Source organism: Micropterus dolomieu, linkage group LG05 (assembly GCF_021292245.1).
Source record: "Micropterus dolomieu isolate WLL.071019.BEF.003 ecotype Adirondacks linkage group LG05, ASM2129224v1, whole genome shotgun sequence".
Lineage (NCBI taxonomy): Eukaryota > Metazoa > Chordata > Actinopteri > Centrarchiformes > Centrarchidae > Micropterus > Micropterus dolomieu.
The window spans coordinates 14845729-14866302 of record NC_060154.1 but is presented as its reverse complement, the minus strand read 5'-3'; the positions used below and the strand labels follow the sequence as shown (position 1 = coordinate 14866302).

Below are 20574 nucleotides of genomic sequence, written 5' to 3'. Positions count from 1 at the left end.
TTTGCCTTTTTAGACCAGGAATTTTGGCTTCTCACAGAATTCGTAACATGAGCTGAGCTTGCATGTTCGCATCAAATCAGTTTTTAAACTTTTCTTTTTGTTATAGGAATTTACCCTTGTTGGCATAAGTTGTCCGACCTGAGGTTAACCTGTGCACCATGTCATATTTGTTGTCTGTTACCTATTTCTCGAGCACACTGCAATGTTTGAAGAAGCGTGGTGTGACATGTGCTGATCTTTGATGTGCTTGCATGTGTCAGAGTATCTTGGGCCATAGCAACTTCACACGCCTTCATGAACGTCCTGTGAATGTCTTGGATTTATTAAGGAATGCAATTATTTTTTTTTTTTGTTTTTTTCACTCTCTCGGCATGAGCCATTTTACATTGGATCATGTGACTTGGTTGAAAGATACACCCTTTTGGAAAGATGTGTGCAAGTGTGAATTGTGCCTGAACTTTTTTTCAAATTCTAACAATGTGAAAAGAGCAATCAGATCTATGTTTTCTAATTTTGTGTACAGCTCTATTTAGGTAGACTTAAAAATATAACAAAACAGATGTATTTTTATGCTAATGATATTGCGTGGCTATTTTACTGATCAAGCTTATTGAACCAACTTCAGCTGCTGTAAATACTTAAAATGACGTAAACCAAGTGCAGTATGTTCATAGCTGAATTAAGTTGCTTGTCATTTGACTTTTCTGTGTACTTTTTTCCCTCTCTGAATGTAATAGAATAACACAGCCTGATGTGTTTGTACAGGCAGAACCTTCCTGACTCCTGAAACGAGAAATTAACAATACTGTAATTGCCTGTAATTTGAATATTAAGCGCGTTTGTTCATTGGAGTGCCGTGAGATACTTGTTTGTTTTTTTTTGTTTGTTTTTTTTTTTTGCTGTTGTATTTCCTTCTGATTGTATGAGTAAGTTTTTTTTGTTTTGTGCTGAATGGCTGTCATACTCCTGTTTGGGGGGAGGGGTGGGCAGTGGTTTCTAATTCAGTGTTTTCTTCAAGCGGTTGTGATTTGAGGAGTGAGCGATGAACTGCTGAATCATAGAAATGGTTTGTTCAACAAACTGCATTAACATCAGCATTAACTCCTTTTGGAACTAATCCTAAATAGTCCCATTGATCCATTATTAAAAGTACAGAAAGCTCCTGAAAACATAGCTTTAGTTAAATATTTGACTAACCCTGATCCCATTATCAGAGTTTAACGGAATGGTAAGACATTTTGGGAAATGCACTTATTTGCAGAGACAGAAAAGATTGATGCCCCTCCTGTCTCTGAAATGGGAAGCTACAGCCAGCAGCTGCTTACCTTAGTGTTGGTAATGTTGGTGCGTAGTATTTCAGAGTTTAACAATCAGGAATGCCACGAAGACTGTGTGGTTGACCAAAATTTGATTGACCGGTCAGGACACTGTCAAAGTCCCGCCCTTTTCTACACATGAATACAAATATAAAAAATCTCAGATGAAATGACTCAAAGTATTCCAACTTTGGCAGAAAGTGTCGCGGCCATGTGGAAACCTGTCTCCTAGTAGAAAAGCTGATTTGATAAAATAGTCACAGGGCCTTTAAGGAAACTTGTCATTTTGAATAATGGATCGTGGCTATTTGGATTTGGCACTTTAACCGGTTTATGCATATAATTCTGTATTTTGCTTTCCCATCAGGGTTTCGTTGGATTTAAAGCTCTTTTCTTAGTGTTATTTAAAAACTTTTCATACATTCCTGTTCTCATGATGTACTGTTTTGTTTGTACTTTTTGTCATGGTTAAGATTATGTTTACTCACTTTACATGGCAACACACCATGCTTGGGCTGTGCTAGAATGCTAACACATTTTCTTCTGAGGTTGTGATTGCATTCAGACTGGTTAGTGTCATGTTCATTTTATAAATGTGTTCATGTGGTTCTCCTATTTTGAACAGTATGATTTCAGAAGGAAAATTCTTGCCACAGTTAGTCAATGTGAAACTCCAAAAACAATAAATCAATGGGTGCCTTTTGTTTGTAAACCAAAAAATGAATAAATGAGTTTAATCCTCTTCCTGATTAAGACGTTTGATTTCTCTCAAATGAAGTAACACTATTTGAGACTCAACCAGGGAGCGACAGCATGATTGACAGTGAAACAAATGAACCATTAGTCTTAATCTGTCCATCTGACCGGTTTCCTGTTGTGCATGAACCATATGTCCTCACACACTGTATCTGGAAGCTATTAAACAGCTCCATTAAAATTTAATGCTGCCATTCAGGATTATACTCTACTCATGAATGAAAGGTTTGGCCTGTCCTCATTTTGGGTGGCTCAGTGTCATTTCTAGAAATGACTAGAAGGGTAGCGTTTCTGGTTTTAGTTATCAGTACACTGGCATGGTAACTTTTTTTTTTTTTTTTTTTTTTTTTTGGGGGGGGGAGTAATGTTTTGTTTAAAGTCCTTATCTCTAAAAGATGTCCCTGAACAAGTTTACAGTCAGAGGTAACATGATTACTCGTTCACATAAATGCTGTCTGATCGGTTGCCCTCAACTTGACTCTGGTTGCCACGCAAGCTAAAGCTGCAGATTGTGTCTGGAGATTGTTTTACACTGGAGAGGTTTTGTTTCTCACTGCAAGCCATCAAAACTCAGTTTAGAAAACTGGAGTGCCCTACAATGTAAACTCATTATAGCTTATGGTGTATGCTAATATAAACATATTGGTGGGTTAAAACTAAAATGGAACAAATCAATTTGGATTTTTTATGTATAAACTGTAAAGTTTGAGCTCCACTCGAACAAAACGCATAGTGTATTACAAACAAGTTGAGAATTAGCAAAAGAAACAATGAATGCACTTGTGTTTAATCTGAAGATTTATTGATGCAAAGTAGTATAAAAACAGTATTGAATAAATGTTTACCAATAGATGGATCCATGTGTCTACATCTTAATATGAAATCTAGATAAATACATGTAAAATGCCTTATACTCATGGAGCAATTTCTGAAGAAGACAAATTAAAACGCTCATGAAAGTAAACGCTGATGTACTAAACTAAAGATCCCGATTTGACAGTAAATACTGGGGGGAAGAACACAAACTCTGAAGATTTGTTACTTTTAAAATACTCACCCCTTAAAGCCATAATGTATGCATACCCAATTTTTCGGTTTTAAAAAACTTTGTTGCATAATGTGTCCTAATTCAATGTAAAAGTCCATCCCCAGTGTATAGGCTGAAGGCTTCAAGTTTCCACGTAACAATTGTGTAAGTTGCATAATTTGGGACATAGTTGGCTTCCATTTGCGATGCCATGCACATAGGTCTGGGTGTAACTGATTAGAGTACCACAAAGAAACATGCAAGCACAATAGTAACTAATGGGTAGTTAATGTTAAAAACCAAAGGATGCTGTCCCATCTGTGGTGGGGGGCATCTATATAGGGGGGAAACGAACCTCATGTAGTAGAGCCCTGAATGTGAACAGAAAAGACCTAGCTGATTTTGTCCATGAATGCCCGTCTTACACTTAGCTCACTATCGGCTATTTTATAGCAAGTTTTGTCATCTTCGCAGCTCGAGTACGTTGACTTGAACAATGAAGTGCACTGATAACACTGCTGCTGCTTCCGGCTTTACATAAAGAATTCATGGACATTAAATGCCTTTCTAACTCTCTGATGCTCTGGAGTGAAGCCAGACAAATGCCCTCACACTAATCTGAGTTTATGTATGAGGGATGACCTGTCTGAACAAGTCTGATAATTTCTCTTTAGCAGCTTTAAAAAAGATAAGACTCTAGGTGGTGACCCTTGACTGTGATGGTTGATCTGTTGACAGCTGGTCTCTCTTAATGCTTTATGCTCCGCTCTGCAACACCTGGCAACAGCTGCATAGTAACTGTGGCCCAGCAACCATGCCAAGCACTGAGTCACACCCAGTGGGGCCGGGGCCACAGGGCTACATAAACAGGAACCAGGGGCTTATAGGGCTTAGAGTGGGAGCCCAGAGGCAGAAACATGCTCTCACTGAACGTCTATACTGTATATCTGTTAATGTGAGGGTAATACGCTGGATAAGTTTTGTGCAAATAGCTGTCCATTTTGCTACTTTATTGCCAACACAATGGTGGTTTAATCTATGTTCAGTTCAAGTAGGTTCACAGTACCTACAGATACTGCAGAGCTGAACCAATAAATATTGATGTTAACAGTGGCTCAAATGAATTAAGAATAGCAGGCAAAATTAGCAGCTAGCTAGTGGTGAAGAAGGTCAAACGTCTAGCAGCTAAGGAGCGACGAGTTTCTCTCCGGAGCTGGTAAAGACCAAAAGAGTTGAAAGGAGAGTGAATATTGGATTTAGTACATTTACTCAAGTACTTTACTTGAGGTACCTGTACTTTTCATGCCACTTTCTATTCTACCCCACTACATTTATCTGACAGCTTTAGTAGTTAGTTTACAAATTAAGCTTTTTACACACAAACCATAAAGAGTAAAAAAAAAAAAAGTTAATTTGTTGGGTAGTTTAAGTTATAACTAAACTATGAACTGGCAGTTATTTTGTTTTAGTAATTTTTCATGCAAAAACACTTCATGGTTCCAGCTAAACAAATTTAAATTTTAATAACTTGAATGTTGTGTTAATAAGGTTTGGACTGTTGGCTGGACAAAACGAGCTTTATGAAGGTGTCCCTTAATTGTGACAGCATTTCTAATTTTTACAGTCAATTAATGGAGAAAAATCTGATCCATTGGACTGCAACTAATAAAATAATTAGTCAGTCTGATACAAAATAGTTCAAAATGAGCTCTACCTAAATAACTACAGCAGTAAAATCTGGCTTTTACAAGAATGAGTAATAATCTAATGAAATAATATACCTCAAACAGTGACATGGGACTTCTGCGTTGAGTACTTTTGATACTTAAAGTTCCTTTTTTCTTACACTTACGTGTTTTTACTTTAAAATGTTCAATACAGTTCTTTGTAACAGTATTTTTACAGTGTGGTATTAGTATTAAGGATCTGAATGCTTTTTCCACCACTGTCAGGTGGCCAGATACACGACTCAAGATCAAGGCTGAATTATGTTGCTCTGCATCTGCTGGATGTGCAAACAAGCAATTGTTAACAAGTCTACCACAACAACTTTACAAGCTGATAATGTATAACTTTCTCTAAGTGGAAGAGAGTCTAAGAAGCATTACAGCACTGCATTTACATGAAAACTTAATGACTGAAATAAAATCAATTCCATATCCAGGCTGTTTGAATGGATCAGCTGTCAAATAGGAAAAATGCAACTGCACTGGCTGACAGCATTTAAGAAGAAGCCATAATAAAGTGTTTGTTTCATTGGAACTACTTCTTCCTACACTTTGAATAAATATGGGTTGGTGTGGGGGGGTTTTGTGTGTGATTTTTGGGTGAACTTATCCTACCTTACCTATCCCTGTCACCATCACAAGTACCTCACCCATTGTATTCACTGACAGATCTGAAAAGATTAAATGAAAAAATGCACCAAAGTACTGGCCCCGTGTGACAAATCACCTCAGGGAAATGTAGTCCAGAAACACCAGTTAAGTGAGAATATTGTGGATCACTACTATGATCTATAACCACACCCTAGACCTTCTCTTGCTCCTTCAAAACAGACACGTAGTTGCAGAATCTGGCAGAATAAACTGCCTGTACTCCTCTGCACCTCATATCTACCATGCCTCTCCTTGGACATTTGTAGTTGTAGCTTGCTGACTGAGGCATTGCTTGTAGAAAGGGTGCATAAAAGTGACACGTTATCCAACTGGTAAGGATGCGACACCACTGCTTCACACTGAGCTGCTGTCTGGTAAGTAAAAATGACTTCAGAGGTCAGATTTTTTCTATAGCTTGGACAGAAAACCATGGTTCACCTCAAAACCCAAGCTTTTCTAAAAACCTTTCAAACACAGACACTTGCCTTCTTTGGCCACACTGGCTGTTCTCTTTACACAGATTCACAGCAGTTCAATCATACATTGAATGTGGTAAGGGCTCAGTTTCCTGTATCCCATCTTATAAAGCTTTGCCTCAAAGGTTACGCTGACCACCACAGGTTGTCTGGTATATTCAGGCTTCACAACAAGCTACTTGCCCCGGGGAAACGGCAACGGGTGTAATACCAATGCATCACTTTTTCCTCCATCTTTTTCACGTCAAAAATATATATAAAAACCCCCAAATATTTAAGGTTTTCTATTCTATTTCTCTGCTTTTCTTTTCCTGCATCTGCGTCAGCCTTCCCTGGTTTTTTGTTTGCCTTTTATGACTGTTTCTCTTTCTCTGTTTTACAGCCACTGGACTGTTTGTCTCTTTTTGTGGTACGTACAAAACTCCAGACACCACAGTTGACCTTGAGAGTGTAAACACTTTCAATCACTCCCTTTTTACTGGCTTGTTAATGAGTACCCCCTCACACACACACACGGGTCTATAAAGCGTTTTGCCTTCCTAGTAGGACCATTCCTGATGTGTGTCTTAGCGATGAGGACCATTGCCACTCTGCTCTCTCTCTGCTTTTGGGTACACACCGGCATCGATGCTGCTCAATCAGGTTAGTGAAAAAGTGGACACCAAACAGGAGAAGGTAGATATGAACTTACTTGTCTTTAATGAATATTTTTATGTGGTCAAAACACTGAACAGAATGAATGTGAGAAGACTAAGTAGATTTCACCCTGTCTGCCAGGGTCAAAGTGTGGGATTCCTCGGGTGTGGAGCTCCATGGCGAGGGTTGTCGGAGGGGCCGAGGCTGCATATGGATCACATCCATGGCTAGTCAGTAGTCTACCATTCTTCAAATTAGTTAGTTCCTATTCTTTGTTTGCTGAGCTTGCATTTGCTGAGGTTCTGAGGTTTTCTGTTCATCCCTGTTTTTGCCACATTACCAATGCAGAATAACCACTTCTTCTATTTATCTACTTGCTGGTATCTGTTACTTTCTGTGCACCAGAGAAAATGCACAGCCAAGTGTGGTCAACTGGCAGGGGAATCATCACTGTTTTGTTAAAAAACTTACTCAACAGTCATATGGAATACTCAAACTTGACATTCAGGTGCATGAAAATGTGGCAGTATATTACTTATTTGCTCCACTCTGACAGCAAGGCTGCACAGTTAATGTGTTTTTTTATTTTATGCCATTTTTGCCAATATTATCTATCATTTAATAATATAAAACCTTTTGTGATCATTGAGTTGGAAACAATTATTTTATTAGCATCTCACATCAACAACTTCAGCTGCATTGGGCTGTACACTTTTAACAAAAATATATCCATTGTTCATGATACAAATTTACATGATGATTTGTGCATTCCTAGGCATGTATCACTAAAGTGGTCATTTTTGTAATGCGACAGCAAATGTAGCAAAAGGCAAAAGAAGAAGGTATACCAAAATGAGCCCTTAGAAAATCATTAGCCAAACCTTTGCAATGATAATGTTATCTGCTCTGCTGGACGGCCCAGAGTGAAATATCTGGTTTGCCATAATATTTGACAGACATTCATAGCCCCAGAGGACGCTGACTTTTCATCTAACTTGGGGCCCGCTAGTTTATGGGCAGGAATTCAGCTGTTCTTTAAGATTAATGCTAAAATAGCATGCTAACACTATACACTAACAAAATCAGTTGCATCCAGATTCTTGTCCTTCAACAGGCTTATGTCTGCATTTATATTTTTAATGTGTGTAAACATTAAATTTCTGTAAAGCTTGTGTTATCTTCACTCAGGTCTCACTGCAGAACAGGGGTTCTCATTTCTGTGGAGGGGCCATCCTGTCTGATCGCTGGATAATGACCGCCGCGCACTGCTTTGCATCACTCTCTAAGTACTGTTGTTACTTACTTGTATAGTCCCATTAACTCTTTTGCTCTTGTGCCACATGTGCATAATGCTTGTTCCTGATGTTGACTGTTCATTGAATGGACATACAACATCAATACTTCTCTGCTCTGTGTAGAGAGTTCCTCAGTGGTATTAGAGTGCTGGTGGGAGAATTTGACCGGAGAGTGGATGATGAAGAGGAGCAGGTCTTTCTCGTCAAGTCTGTCTCAGTCCACGAGAAGTACAATCATGCTTTGCCTATGAGCTACGACATAGCACTAATGGAGTTGGATCAACACATTCAACTGGGCAGGTTTTCATTTTGACGATTGTTATGGTTTAGTTTTCTTAGATTACGGTGGTGAGCCCTTCATGTAGTGTTGATCACATTTTGTCAAGTCACCGGTAAGGGATTTTCTTTCAACAGGATCCCATGCCCAGCCAATATGTCTGCCTCTGCCTGATGACAACATTCCACCAGAAACCAGTTGCATTGTGGGCGGATGGGGCAGGATGAAGGAAAGTAAGGTGTTCTCTCACTCCCGCCAAAATTTTATAAAGCAGACTTGAGCTTTCATTTTGTTCTATTGTATTCTACTGTTTCCTTAGAGGGCCGTCTTCCTGCGGTACTGAGAGAGGTCCAGTTAGACTTGGTGGACCCAGCCAAATGCAAATACGTTCTCCAAACTGTCAAAAGTTCAATTCGTAACCAGAGACCAGCTAGGCCTCAGCCAGCTATGACAGTTCTGTGTGCCGGACCTGAGAGAGGAGGGAAAGATGCCTGCCAGGTAGAAAAAGAAATATACTGCCTCTTTTGCCATTATTCTACACTCCATTTAGTTCAAGCACCCTATTCAATCTGTGCTACTGAAAGCAGCGATGCTTCACTAATGCCTGCGAACTACAAATCAGTCATCTGTTTTGAAGAAATCCCATTATTTAGTAGCTTTAAATAGGTTTTTGCAGTGTTGTTGCTCATCCATTGATTCCTCCCTTCATCCTCTCTCCAGGGGGACTCAGGGGGTCCTCTGGTATGTCCTGCAGGTTCAGGTGGTGGTCACTGGGTAGCGCTGGGTGTAACTTCCTGGGGGAAGGGATGTGGTCGGAGCTGGGGAAACAACAGCAGCCGCCACCCTTCCCGAAGAGGGTCTCCCGGGGTTTTCACTGATGTCCGGCTGCTGCTGTCCTGGATTAAGCGTAAACTGAGAGAGGGTAGGTTGAGATAAGGTAAACATCAGGTTCAGGCTGATTGTCTTTCAGAAGTCAGTATTTGGCTTCATTTGTATCTGGGGTCTATTATGTAGTTTATGAAATACTATAACACACAGTAACAATTTATTAAGTGACGATAATGTGTCTAATGGCTTTCAGATGAAAAATCTTGAATGTCTGTGTTGTGTCAGGCTCAACTGACCCTTTGCTGAAGTTTTGACAGCTTGTCTGACCAAACTAAAGCCCTTAATTGATCTTAAACTTGCATACGTTGATTGTTTTGGACACTAGAGGGCCAACACAAGATTGGCATGCTGACCTTATGAAGTGAAGCAAACTTGTTTGCAAAGACTTGTTTGTTTGCACATCCAGCAGATATAGAGCAACAATATCATTCACTGGGAGTTGCTTTTCTGGTCCCTTGACAAATTTAAGTCCGATATTTATTCTCCTTTTAGCTCAGTGTTTGGTCTCCGCCAACTACTGGGAAAAATGTCTGGCCAGCTGGATATGTGCACAATAGTTTGCAACATGCTAGCTAAGATCGCTGTCTACATGCACCCCTTAGTATTTGTAAAATGTGACCTATCTTATGTCATGAGTGGCCATGCCTCACACAATAATAACTTAAAATTGCTTTGGTAATTAGTTTTTAATATTACATTGTATGGTATCAGTGAATACTGTAGGCAGTTAGGGATTTGTTCATTTTGAACGGTGAGTTGGCCCAATGGAAGCACCCATGACTACACGTTGCTACTTGTCACTTTGATCATGGAGGGGACACTGCTTAATAGAGTGTATAGGCTACAATATAGTATAGAATTGAGTATTATTTTCTTATTTATTATTAGTGTAGTTTAGAGAATATTATAGATCCATCCATGGGTGACTGTGGCTCAGTAGAGCAGGTTGCCCGATAATCGGAAGGTCGTGGTTCAATCCCCGGCTCCTCCAGGCTGCGTGTCAAAGTGTCCTTGGGCAAGATACTAAACCCTGAATTGCCACTGGTGGCTGTTCCATCTGTGTGTGTGTGTGTGTGTGTGTGTGTGTGTGTGTGTGTGTGTGCGCGCAGATGTAGTGTAAGAGCGCTTTGAGTGGTCGAAAAGACTAGAAAGGCGCTATTCAAATACGGAGCATCCAAGACGAAATTATAATTACAAATTCGACTGCTACTTTAGCACCATGGACAGTTAATCAATACACAGCTAGGCTACTGATATTTGAGAGCTATGGTTGGGGCCACATATTCTAACTTGCACAAACCTCAGCCAGATAAAGGATGAATGAGCCAGGCAGACTAGACCAACAAATCCAACTAAACACCCCCCCTGCACTTTGTCAGCTATAGAGGATAGAGGGGCTCAAGTAATTTGTAAATTATGATAAATATGAGCTTTCATGGTTTTGAAGTGGCCAATCAGGATGTGTTGGAGGTGGGAGGCTGTAAATTCAGGGGTTCATGCTGGGTGGTTTATAGCCAGTAACAATATTTGCCAGTTCTCGAGCTCACGTGTTTGCTAATTACTGTTTTCTTCTGATGTATTTTATGTGTCATCAGATTTGCACCAAACACCAAAACAGCTTCTTTCCTCAAGCTACTGGTCACGAGGAACACAAATGAGCGTGTTGCTGGACCTGACAGGACGTGCCACGTGATTGACTTGCATTTAGCCAAAGACTGGGATTAGTCCAGTGTTGTAAAAATAAAAATCTACAGTTTAAACCTGGGGATAAAAATGTGTCGTATTTGGGAATAAAATGAAATAATTTAATATTTTTAATACAAGCATACAATATCATTTCTACCCAGCAAAATACAATTGACAAAACAATAAAAAGTTATTTATATGTATTTAAAATCATTTAATTGAAAAGCTGCCCATCTCTGGGTGTCTGCACACAGTCCTCCCAGAAGATGTTTATTTATTAATATGAAATTTGATAACAATTGTTTGATATTAATGAGGACTTTTTTCTTTATTCTCTTTGTGTATGTGTTCGCTTTAGCTGATGAGCAGCAGCAGGAAACGACATTATCGAGTGAGTTGTTGTTTCCTCTCATTATAGCAACTCTTATTCATCTATATTTCACAATGTTTCTTTGATGCATGCAGTGTGTGTGTGTGTGTGTGTGTGTGTGTGTGTGTGTGTGTGTGTGTGTGTCTGTCTGTCTGTCTGTCTGTCTGTCAGAGCTCTGCAGTATGAGAGATGGACCTGTAACAGACAGGGTAGGAGTAATCAGAAACCCTGCCCACCCTGGTGATCACTATGACAACAACCAGTGAGTGATAACAAATGGTTATAATTGTGACCTAACTGCCATAAAAGTAATATCATTCAAGAAATTTTAAGGAAAATAAATGAATCTATAAATCAAATTAGCATGGGCAAACTACCCTGGATAACTTCAATCTCTGTATCTGTTCAGGTTGTGTGTGTGGAGCATCAGTGTTCCTCCTCGTCACAGTATTCTGTTGGAGTTTGATCGTTTTGATCTGGAGAATGACTCTTACTGCCGCTACGATCGCCTCACTGTTTCAGTAGGGACTCGCAGGCCTTTTGGTGAGTCACAATGAGACTGCCCTTCATGATTGTATAAACATTTATCAGACGCTGCAGAGCCACCCAGGACCTCTGGTCATGTGTCAGTTAATGAATAGTTCAACATTTTAGGAAAAACATGTATTTGCTCTATATCTGAGAGTGAGATCAGGAGAACAATACTGGGGGTCAGGACACTGACGGCAGGGGGAAACATCTAGTCAGGATGTGTCCAAAGTGAAAGAAATACACCTATCAGCGTCTCTTAAGATTAGTGTTGGAGCTATTTCTCAACAAATCCTTTCAACCAGCCAAAAACTGTTGTCAAGCAGAGGATTTTTTACATTCTTGCCCCCATTTTAAAAATTTAATGCACACATATGATTGATTGAGCCAAATAACTAGTTTTACAAATTGTACCAGTACTTAACACAAGCAAAAGTTAAAACACTTGTGAGAATCATTCACCTAACTAGACATTAATGGAATATATATATATATATGCACACACAGCACATACTGAACTATAATATGTTTTATCCTCTTTTGTCATTTTCTCTGTTTTTCCAGGTATTTTCTGTGGAAGTGTCCTTCCTGGCCCAGTGCTCATGAATTCCCCGAATGCAACACTTGTCTTTTCCTCTGACATTAGCAGAGCAGGAAGTGGCTTTGTCGTTAGGCACCGTGCCGTCCAGGGACACTCTGATCCTGGTGGGAAACACCACACACACACACACACACACACACACACACACACACAATTCAGACACACGGATACAGTACACAGGCACATGAACCTCAGCATGAAATGCTGAGTTATATACACAGGCTGATACATTCTGCTGTGTCCATCAGTGAGCCTTAACTGAAACTGGACACACTGTATGAACAGGTCATGCACAGTTTTAGCCGTTGCTATGTCTGTTGATTTCGTAGCAACCTGGGATTTGCGCGAGCAGATGTCCCATGACACAATAATGAGTTACAAACACACACACACACACACACACACACACACACACACACACACACTTTGGCTGAGGAGAGGATGAACTCAGCTTTTAATAATGTGTCCTTTGTTTTCAGTCTGCAGGTCAGTGTGTGTATTTGTGTTTTGTTATTTATTTTTTATTATTCTGTAAGGGTAGTAATGCTTGTTTCTCTTGTGTGTGTGTGTGTGTGTGTGTGTGTGTGTGTGTGTGTGCGTGTGTGTGTGTGTGTGCACAATCAGGATGCGGGACAGTAATTCTAATTGAGGATCAGACTGCTGTCCACAGCCTAAATTACCCACAATTCTACTGTAATGACTGTGTCCTCCGCTGGGTTGTCTATGCTCCACAGGGGCATGTTGTTAAGGTGATGCACAAAATCTTCTGCTGAATCAAAATAACCTGAAACGCTAATCAGTAATCAAAGGCTGATTATCGTGTTCTGTTACAGCTTGACTTTTCTGATTTTCACCTGGAGGAGTCTGACGGATGCTTGTATGACTCCCTCACCGTCCTGGGAGATGTGGAAGGAACAGAGGAGATAGGTGGGAGGGATGATGGACGTCTGGGTGGCACAACTCTTTCAAAAACACTTTCTCCTAAACTCTGTTGAACTAGCTTTTCATTCTCTTTGCCCTTCTTGGTTTATGTCTCCCTGTATATCTTCTGTTACGTTATTCTCAAATTTAAAAATGACTTAACATTACCAACCAAAGAGGTTTATTTTGTCAATGTTTGTCTTGTGTAGTGGTGTTGTGTGGTGGAAGTATCCCTCCTCCTGTCCTGTCCTACCACAATGTCATGGTGCTTCAGTTCACATCCGACAGCAGCATCACACATAGGGGCTTCAGTGCTTCACTAACATTCATCAGCCATACAGGTATGTCCATGGTGTGTATGTTTAATGTCTGTGAGCTTCATAGTGAATCAGACTGAAAATAACACAACTTTAAAGTAAGATAAAATCTGTACAGAAATGAATACTCATGAAATCTCCCAACTTTTCCCTCTACAAAAACTGCCTCCCCTGGTTTTCTGCAGACCTCTATGATCAGGACACAAGACGTGTGAAAAGTCGAAGAAACGGTCTGAGACAGCGACACGTAACGTCAGATGGTTGGTGGTTTGTTCAATATTTGGATTGTCTTCTGCCTCTTATGCATTTTATTGTATTCACTTAATGTTTGTGGATTTAGAAAGAGGGCAGTGACACCTGGGTCCCCAGGAAAATGGGGTGGAGAAAGAGAATGGTAACTCTCCTCACCTTGAGTCCTTAAGCAAGGTGCTGAAAATGCAGCTGCTGCTTTGAAGCTGTAGTGCTCGACAGTGGATTGGTGCTCCCAGTGGCTCATCCAACTCTCTCAGTAAATTAAGATTACATTAGGAAGGGGAAAAAATGTATCACTCATGCTCCCTACATGCACATAACAGGAAAACATTGTAGGGAGAAACCGCTTGTAGACCGTCTTTTTGTTGCAGTTTTAGCAGCGCTTTCTGGCAGCTAGCACCACTGGCATTTAGAACGTTTATGGGACATTTAACACTGGAGTTAAAACATGAGACATGAGAAGCAGAATGACACACTTAGCCCTGCAAACTAAAAAATTAACAAAACAAAATTAATGACAGGTTCAAGGGTGAGGTGATTCAGCATTATTTTTGTTTAAATCCTGACCAAATAGTTGCTCTTTTCTCTCCTCTATTTTTATCTCAGTATTTTCTGAGAAAAAATGTCCTGCAAACTAAACACTTAAGTGCAAGCTGTTCAGTCCATGTCTCCATGGGGAAAAACGTCTCGCTTCTGTCACACATTGTGGAGTTGCAAGGTTTTTTGTTGTCACCTCCCTTTTCTTTTCAGCTACTTTAAGAGAGAGAGGTTCAGCACGAAGATAAGAACACAAGAAATACAGTTGTTCAGTATTTCACTGGCTGTCTTGGGAAAGTCTTTACAGAAATCCTTTTGCATTTTGGGCAACACACTTGTTTACCTTCTTGCAGAGAGCTATATCAGAAGATGGATGCCACTCACAGATCTTTATGCTAAATATGAAGCTACACGCAGCAGGTTAGCTTAGCACAAAAACAGGGAAGCAGCTAGCCAGGCTCTGTCTAAAGATTATAAAATCTGCTTATCAGCAACACTAACAACTTTTCTTGCTTTGGCGCAGTCACTTCCTGGAGTCTTGGCTTGTTTATTAGTGAAAGCAAGTGTAACAACTGTTTTATTAGTAGTCTTAACAAAAAGATTATATAAATACATAAAAACTAACAAACTAGTTCATCCTTTTTAGTGTAGAGTTTTAGTGTACCAAATGCTAATTCAAAAGCCTTTTCATGTTTAGCAATATACAGTCACAGGAAAAAGTACGTGAATCCTTTGGAATTACCTGGATTTCTGCATAAATTGGTCATAAAATGTGATCTGATCTTCATCTATCTTCATCTACTCCACACAATTAAATGTTTTCATGTTTTTATTAAATATACCATGTAAACATTCACAGTGCAGGGTGGGAAAAGTATGTGAACCCCTGGATTTAATAACTGGTTCAGCCTCCTTTGGCAGCAATAACCTCAACCAAACGTTTCCTGTAGTTGCAGATAAGACGTGATCAACCAACAGGAGGAATTTTGGACCATTCCTCTTTAAAAAAAAACGGTTTTATTTTAGCAGTATTCTTGTGTGAATCTTAATCGGGTTGAGGTCAGGACTCTGACTGGGCCACTCCAGAAGGCTTATTTTCTTCTGTTGAAGCCATTCTGTTGTTAATTTATTTCTGTGCTTGTGGTTGTTGTCCTGTTGCATCATACATCTTTTGTTGAGCTTTAATTGGCGGACAGATGGCCTTAAATTTTCCTACAAAATTTCTTGATAAACTTTGGAATAAATTTTTCCATCGATGATGGCAACCCTTCCAGGCCCTTAGGCAGAGAAGCAGCCCCAAACCAGGATTCCCCCTCCACCATACTTCACAGTTCAGATGAGGTTTTGATGTTGCTAGAGTGCTATGCTGTGTTTTTTCCCCCTCCACACATAGTGTGTTCCTTCCAAAAAACTGAACTTTGGTTTCATGTGTCCACAGAACATTTTTCCAGTAGTGCTGTGGAAAACCCAGGTGTTCTTTTGCGAACTTGAGACGTGCAGCAATTATTAATTTTTTGGATGTCAGTGGCATCCTCCGGGATGTCTTCCATGTCCTCAATTCTTATTCAGTGTTTGATGTATCGTAGAGTCCTCAACAGAGAAGTTAGCATGTTCCAGAGATTTCTGTAAGTCTTCAGCTGATACTCTAGGATCCTTCTTAACCTCATTGAGCATTCTACGCTGTGCAGTCATCTTTGCAGGACGGCCAGTCCTATGGAGAGTAGCAACAGTGCTGAACTCTCTCCATTTAAAGACAGTTTGTCTTACTGTGGACTGATGAATATCAAGGCTTTTAGAGATACATTTGTAACCTTTCCAGCTTAATGCAAGTTAATAATTATTAATCTTAGGTCTTTTTTTTGTTCGAGGCATGGTTGACATCATGCAATGCTACATGAGAATAGCAAAATTAAAATTGCTGTGTTTTTTTTTTTATAGGGAAGGTCAGCTCTAACAAACACCTCCAGTCTCGTGTTTGGACTCCAGGTTGGCTGACTCCTGACTCCGTTTAGCTTTTGGAGAAGTCAGTAGCCCTACACTGTGAATGTTTACATTGTGGGTTCAATAAAAACATGAAAACATATGTGTTTGTCCGTTGTTGTGAATTAGGTGAAGATCAGATCAGATTTCATAACCAATTCATGCAGAAATCCAGGTAATTGCAAAGGGTTTACATTCTTTTTTCGTGCGACTGCAATTGGAAGGAGATGGATGACATATTACGAGTATTTTTAAATTTAAAATAGTCAAAGTTAAAGATAGTGGATGCACAAAATATTTTGCATCTTTGATTCAAAAATATCACCATCTGCCTACAAAAGTCACAACGGGAAAAAAATCTGTTTTTCTGGTAGTTTATTCTTCTGTCTGCTGTCATCTGCTCTGTCTCTACAACCTCCTTCATCAGACTTGTTGCTTTCTACTGTCTACTTGTTGTTTTCTTTCTGTCTTTAAGTTCCTTTGGGACTGTGATACTGCTTTGTTGTAGCTTTTTTCCCCCAACTGTACCTCTTCATCATGTGGTTTACCATCAACACTATTATGCCTGAAGTGTATACAGGCAAAACGTCATACATAATAACCTGTGTCAGTACAGGATTCAATGAGTTTTATCAGCCAAACAAGATCATGAAAAATTAGTCTTTACACCCTTTAAGATTTTGTGTTCTCTGAAAAACTATCAGCAGAACAAGGTGATGTCATTTCAATCTAAAGCCATCAGTCTGCCCCCTCTTTCAGTTGTCACCAAATGCTCGTCAAACTGTTAACACTGCTGCAATCAGAAACAATGATAGCATATTGCATTGCATTACTGACACAAGAACAAGGCCAGAAAAAAAAAATCTGTTTTTTACTAGCCTGTCAGAATGCCAGTGAACACAACACATCCAACAGGCAGAGATGACTATCACACAGTGATCCAGCACATACCCAATGGTATGGCCAAACAAGGCATTATTTAACTCTTATTTCTCCATATAATTATTTTCAACTCACTATTCTGGTTCAATGTCAAATGATTAATTTCTCAAGTTAGTGTTGATAAAATAATTTAGGAGAGGTAACAATGGGTACCGACTTTTTTGTCTGTCTACTTGTGATACTTTTTCACAGGTTGCATTTGTCTACACATTATAATCAGGTCAACTAAAAGCTGATCAGTCCTTATAGATTGTTTTATCAAAATACTTTTTAGACATCTGGAGAAAAAAATATTAGAGGGTTAAAGGGTATCACATGTGTTTTGCAATTAGGTTGTTTATGATATAAACAGTATATCAGAAATCTTCTATATTTACAATAACAACCCTTGGTGTCAGTTGAAAACTACATGGGAAAGGGAACTGTTGGTATTGTCATACAGTATAGAAGGCTGTTTGTCTGTACACACCCTCTAGTGGCAGTTTATAGGAATTGAAGTGAAACCAGTGTTATTAGTGTGTTACTCTGAATAATGTGTGTTTTTCTGCATGCATTTATTACGATCAGGTTAATATGAAGTAGTATGGTAGCATATTGGATAACAGTCACACTGTTTTGTTAGACTGGTTTTGTGTTTACTTTGGTTGCAGCACTCAGGAATGGGGAACAAGAACACAGCTGGAAGAGATGAGTGAGTTCAAGTACATAAATAGATATTCCTTATAGACCTTTTTCACAGCAGACATTCTGTCTTCTCATAGCTGAAAAAAAGCACAGGTGTGATTATAATATTAATGTTGATGAGCCAGTTCCAGGGTGCTGTGCATGTTGTGCATGCTCACTTACAGACATTGCTTTCTGGGACACTCAATGAAACAGAGCCATTGACCATGTTATCATTTACACCTGACAAACCAAACTTTCTGCTATAAAATAGGCCTGTTGATTTTTTTTCTACATTACTCCTGTCAAGTAGGGTTAAAAGCAGCATCAGAGACATCTTGCATGACAAAAACAAAGATCTTTCTCCCCCTTATTGTGAAAAATGTAACAAATAACTTACAGGGAGCTACTTAGTATCACGTAACTGGGTAATTTTCTATATTGCAATATTGATTGTCTAAACTAAACAAATAACAAGCTCAGAAATATAGGAAACATTCAGTGCAGACCAATTACAATCTTGTTCCAACCTGCAAACATTGTTGGTTGGAACCGAACCAATCATAAGATGCGTGATGTACTTTTGCCTCTCAGGTTTATGCAGTTCCATCAGTTCGCACGAAATGATGAAAGTCACTCTAAGAAAATTAAACAATCATCACTGTATTGTGCACTCTAGGTGACAAGAAAAAAAGAGACTTGTGATATTAGACGTGATTTGGGGTCTGATGTTTGACATTCAGAATTGTTATTCATAATGTGTAATAACAGGGGACCATGTTCAGCATGCCTCTGCTGTATCCTGTCTGGGCTTGTTTTGAGATAATGACTGGCTCTTTGTACAGCATTGATTTTATAATTCTACATAATTCTGTTTTTTAGTGAACTTGGATGTAGCAGACCCAGTTGTGCAGCAGGCCAGCAGCAGATCCCAGTCCCACAGAGGTGATGTGGACAACAATAAGACCTCAGAGGACATGGGCTCAGATGATGAAGACTACAACGGAGACGCCTCAGGGACTGGGTTGTAAGCCACAGGAAGAAGGCCTCAAGACAAAAATACATTTCAAAGTCTGTAATATGTTGAATGACTCTGGTGGTGTATGAAGCTCAGACAAGGATCAGTGTTATGATGACAGTTATGCTGAAGGTAGATGTTGTGGAATATAAATTAATGGCCTTAGAATGTAATGGTCCCCTGGATTTAACACTTTCACCAAAGTGATGTAAAGATTTTCTTTTGTTTAGTTTATTTGTTTTCCGTAAAGGCTGAGCAGGATTTGATGTGTAAACATGGTTGTGGATAGTTTTGATATTATTTACAGGACATAGCAATCCTGAAATTGTAGTCTTTTTTTTTGCTGGTTTGGTCAATTTCATATTCGTTCTACTAACACTTCAGTGGCATAAGCTGGACGATTCAACCATTTATCGATTAGTTTTCATTATTTCCACTTCTCTGCTCACTTGCTAACTACTTTACTCTAGTTGACTGTAACTCTAGGGATCTAGCTATTGGATGGATTGAATGAAATTTTGTACAGACATTCATGTCCCTGTCAGGATGAACTGTAATAACAATGGTGATCCTTTTTATCCAGCACCATCACCAGGTCACTCAATTTGCCCAATCCTTTGGTTTGTGACCAAATACCTGCAGAACTAATGACATCAGCCTCAGCTGCACTTTGTGCTTAGTGCTGATTAGCAAATGTTGGCATGCTAAGTTGATATGGTAAAAGTTACACCTGCGTGTTAGCATTATGGATCTACCTTACATCTCGTTAATTTTATATATTTTATTTATATTTTAAGTCCCCCTTTTGAGGATTTATAAAATGGTTCACGGCACATTGTAATGTAGTTTTAAGCAGATATATGTGTTTGTTAATGTATTTATCAGTGACTTATGTGGCCACCCAGGAGCAGAGGTTTGTGTATATAAACAGATAAGGACAATATAGTAAATCTGCAGTACTATATAAAATATATCTGTATCTAAGAAGTTAAAATTGCAAGTAATTCAAGTATTATATTTGTACAACTACATGATAGTGTGTTATAAACCAATTATTGACATTGCATGCTGCTTATAAATTATAAATTGTGGGACTTAAAATAAATTGGTACTATTATTTTTACTGTGAGAGGTATCTTATGCTTTTAATGTTTGTAGTTGCTTTGTAGTGATTTCTGTAGAGCACTTTGTACTTTATCTGTTATATGCCGTTGTAGATAAGTTTAAGATTGTGTTTTTACTACATGGTGATTCTACAAGTAGAATAAAAAACTTTTTGAAGGATTTTTATGGAAGTTGGGTTTTTTTTATAACTTTGCACTCACTCAAACACTGTCCAGTAAAAAGAACCCACGCTCCCCTTTTTTTCTCAGGACAGTTAAAGTTATCCATTAACTTGAGGACAGACGGTTCTGTCATGTGTCATATTAAGATGCAAATTGTTTACAAATGAAGCAAGCTGTATGTTTCTGATCATCCAACTGTATCATCTTTGAAAATGTACTGATCAATTCTTCTCTGCAAAGAATAAAATGTTTCACCCTCAGTACTTGTTATGTCATCTGTGTGTGTCTCTCCTCCCCTCTCTCAGTGGTGTGATTTCAGGTCTCTGCTCCTCACTGCCTGAGCACCACCTCTGTACTATGTAGTGTCATGGTGAGTTCTGTCTTCCTATTGGTGCTTTGGACTTTGTGTCACCTCTCCCCAAGT

The 20574-nt window shown here is 39.2% G+C and overlaps 2 protein-coding genes across 9 annotated transcripts in view; both read left to right on the top strand.

Moving 5' to 3' along the window:
* Positions 1-20574, top strand: part of atp13a3 (ATPase 13A3) — a 131948-nt gene that overhangs the window by 38192 nt on the left and 73182 nt on the right. The window lies entirely within an intron of this gene.
* On the top strand, positions 5710-20410 carry LOC123970582 (ovochymase-2). 7 transcript variants are annotated; one of them, XM_046048698.1, is made up of 19 exons: positions 5714-5851; positions 6336-6362; positions 6497-6595; positions 6731-6819; positions 7778-7875; positions 8008-8180; positions 8299-8394; positions 8481-8659; positions 8882-9083; positions 11094-11126; positions 11277-11367; positions 11515-11648; positions 12198-12338; positions 12859-12983; positions 13068-13161; positions 13365-13496; positions 13658-13732; positions 17834-17874; positions 18729-18866. In XM_046048698.1, the coding sequence occupies exons 3-18, from the start codon at positions 6511-6513 to the stop codon at positions 17872-17874; spliced, it is 1788 nt and encodes a 595-aa protein (XP_045904654.1). In that variant the 5' UTR covers positions 5714-5851; positions 6336-6362; positions 6497-6510; the 3' UTR covers positions 18729-18866. The 7 variants fall into 7 exon arrangements, with proteins under 7 accessions (XP_045904656.1, XP_045904654.1, XP_045904652.1 ...); XM_046048696.1 differs by lacking the exon at positions 17834-17874 and having other exon boundaries at positions 6500-6595; positions 18729-20410; XM_046048695.1 differs by lacking the exon at positions 17834-17874 and having other exon boundaries at positions 18729-20410.

Bases quoted from the DNA above. Each gene is read 5' to 3' on its own strand.
- LOC123970582 (XM_046048696.1), top strand. From the start codon at position 6,511: ATGTGTGTCTTAGCGATGAGGACCATTGCCACTCTGCTCTCTCTCTGC. The intron at 6,820-7,777 runs GTCAGTAGTCTA...ATCTTCACTCAG, and splicing joins ATGGATCACATCCATGGCTA to GTCTCACTGCAGAACAGGGG. The intron at 7,876-8,007 runs GTACTGTTGTTA...TGCTCTGTGTAG, and splicing joins TGCTTTGCATCACTCTCTAA to AGAGTTCCTCAGTGGTATTA.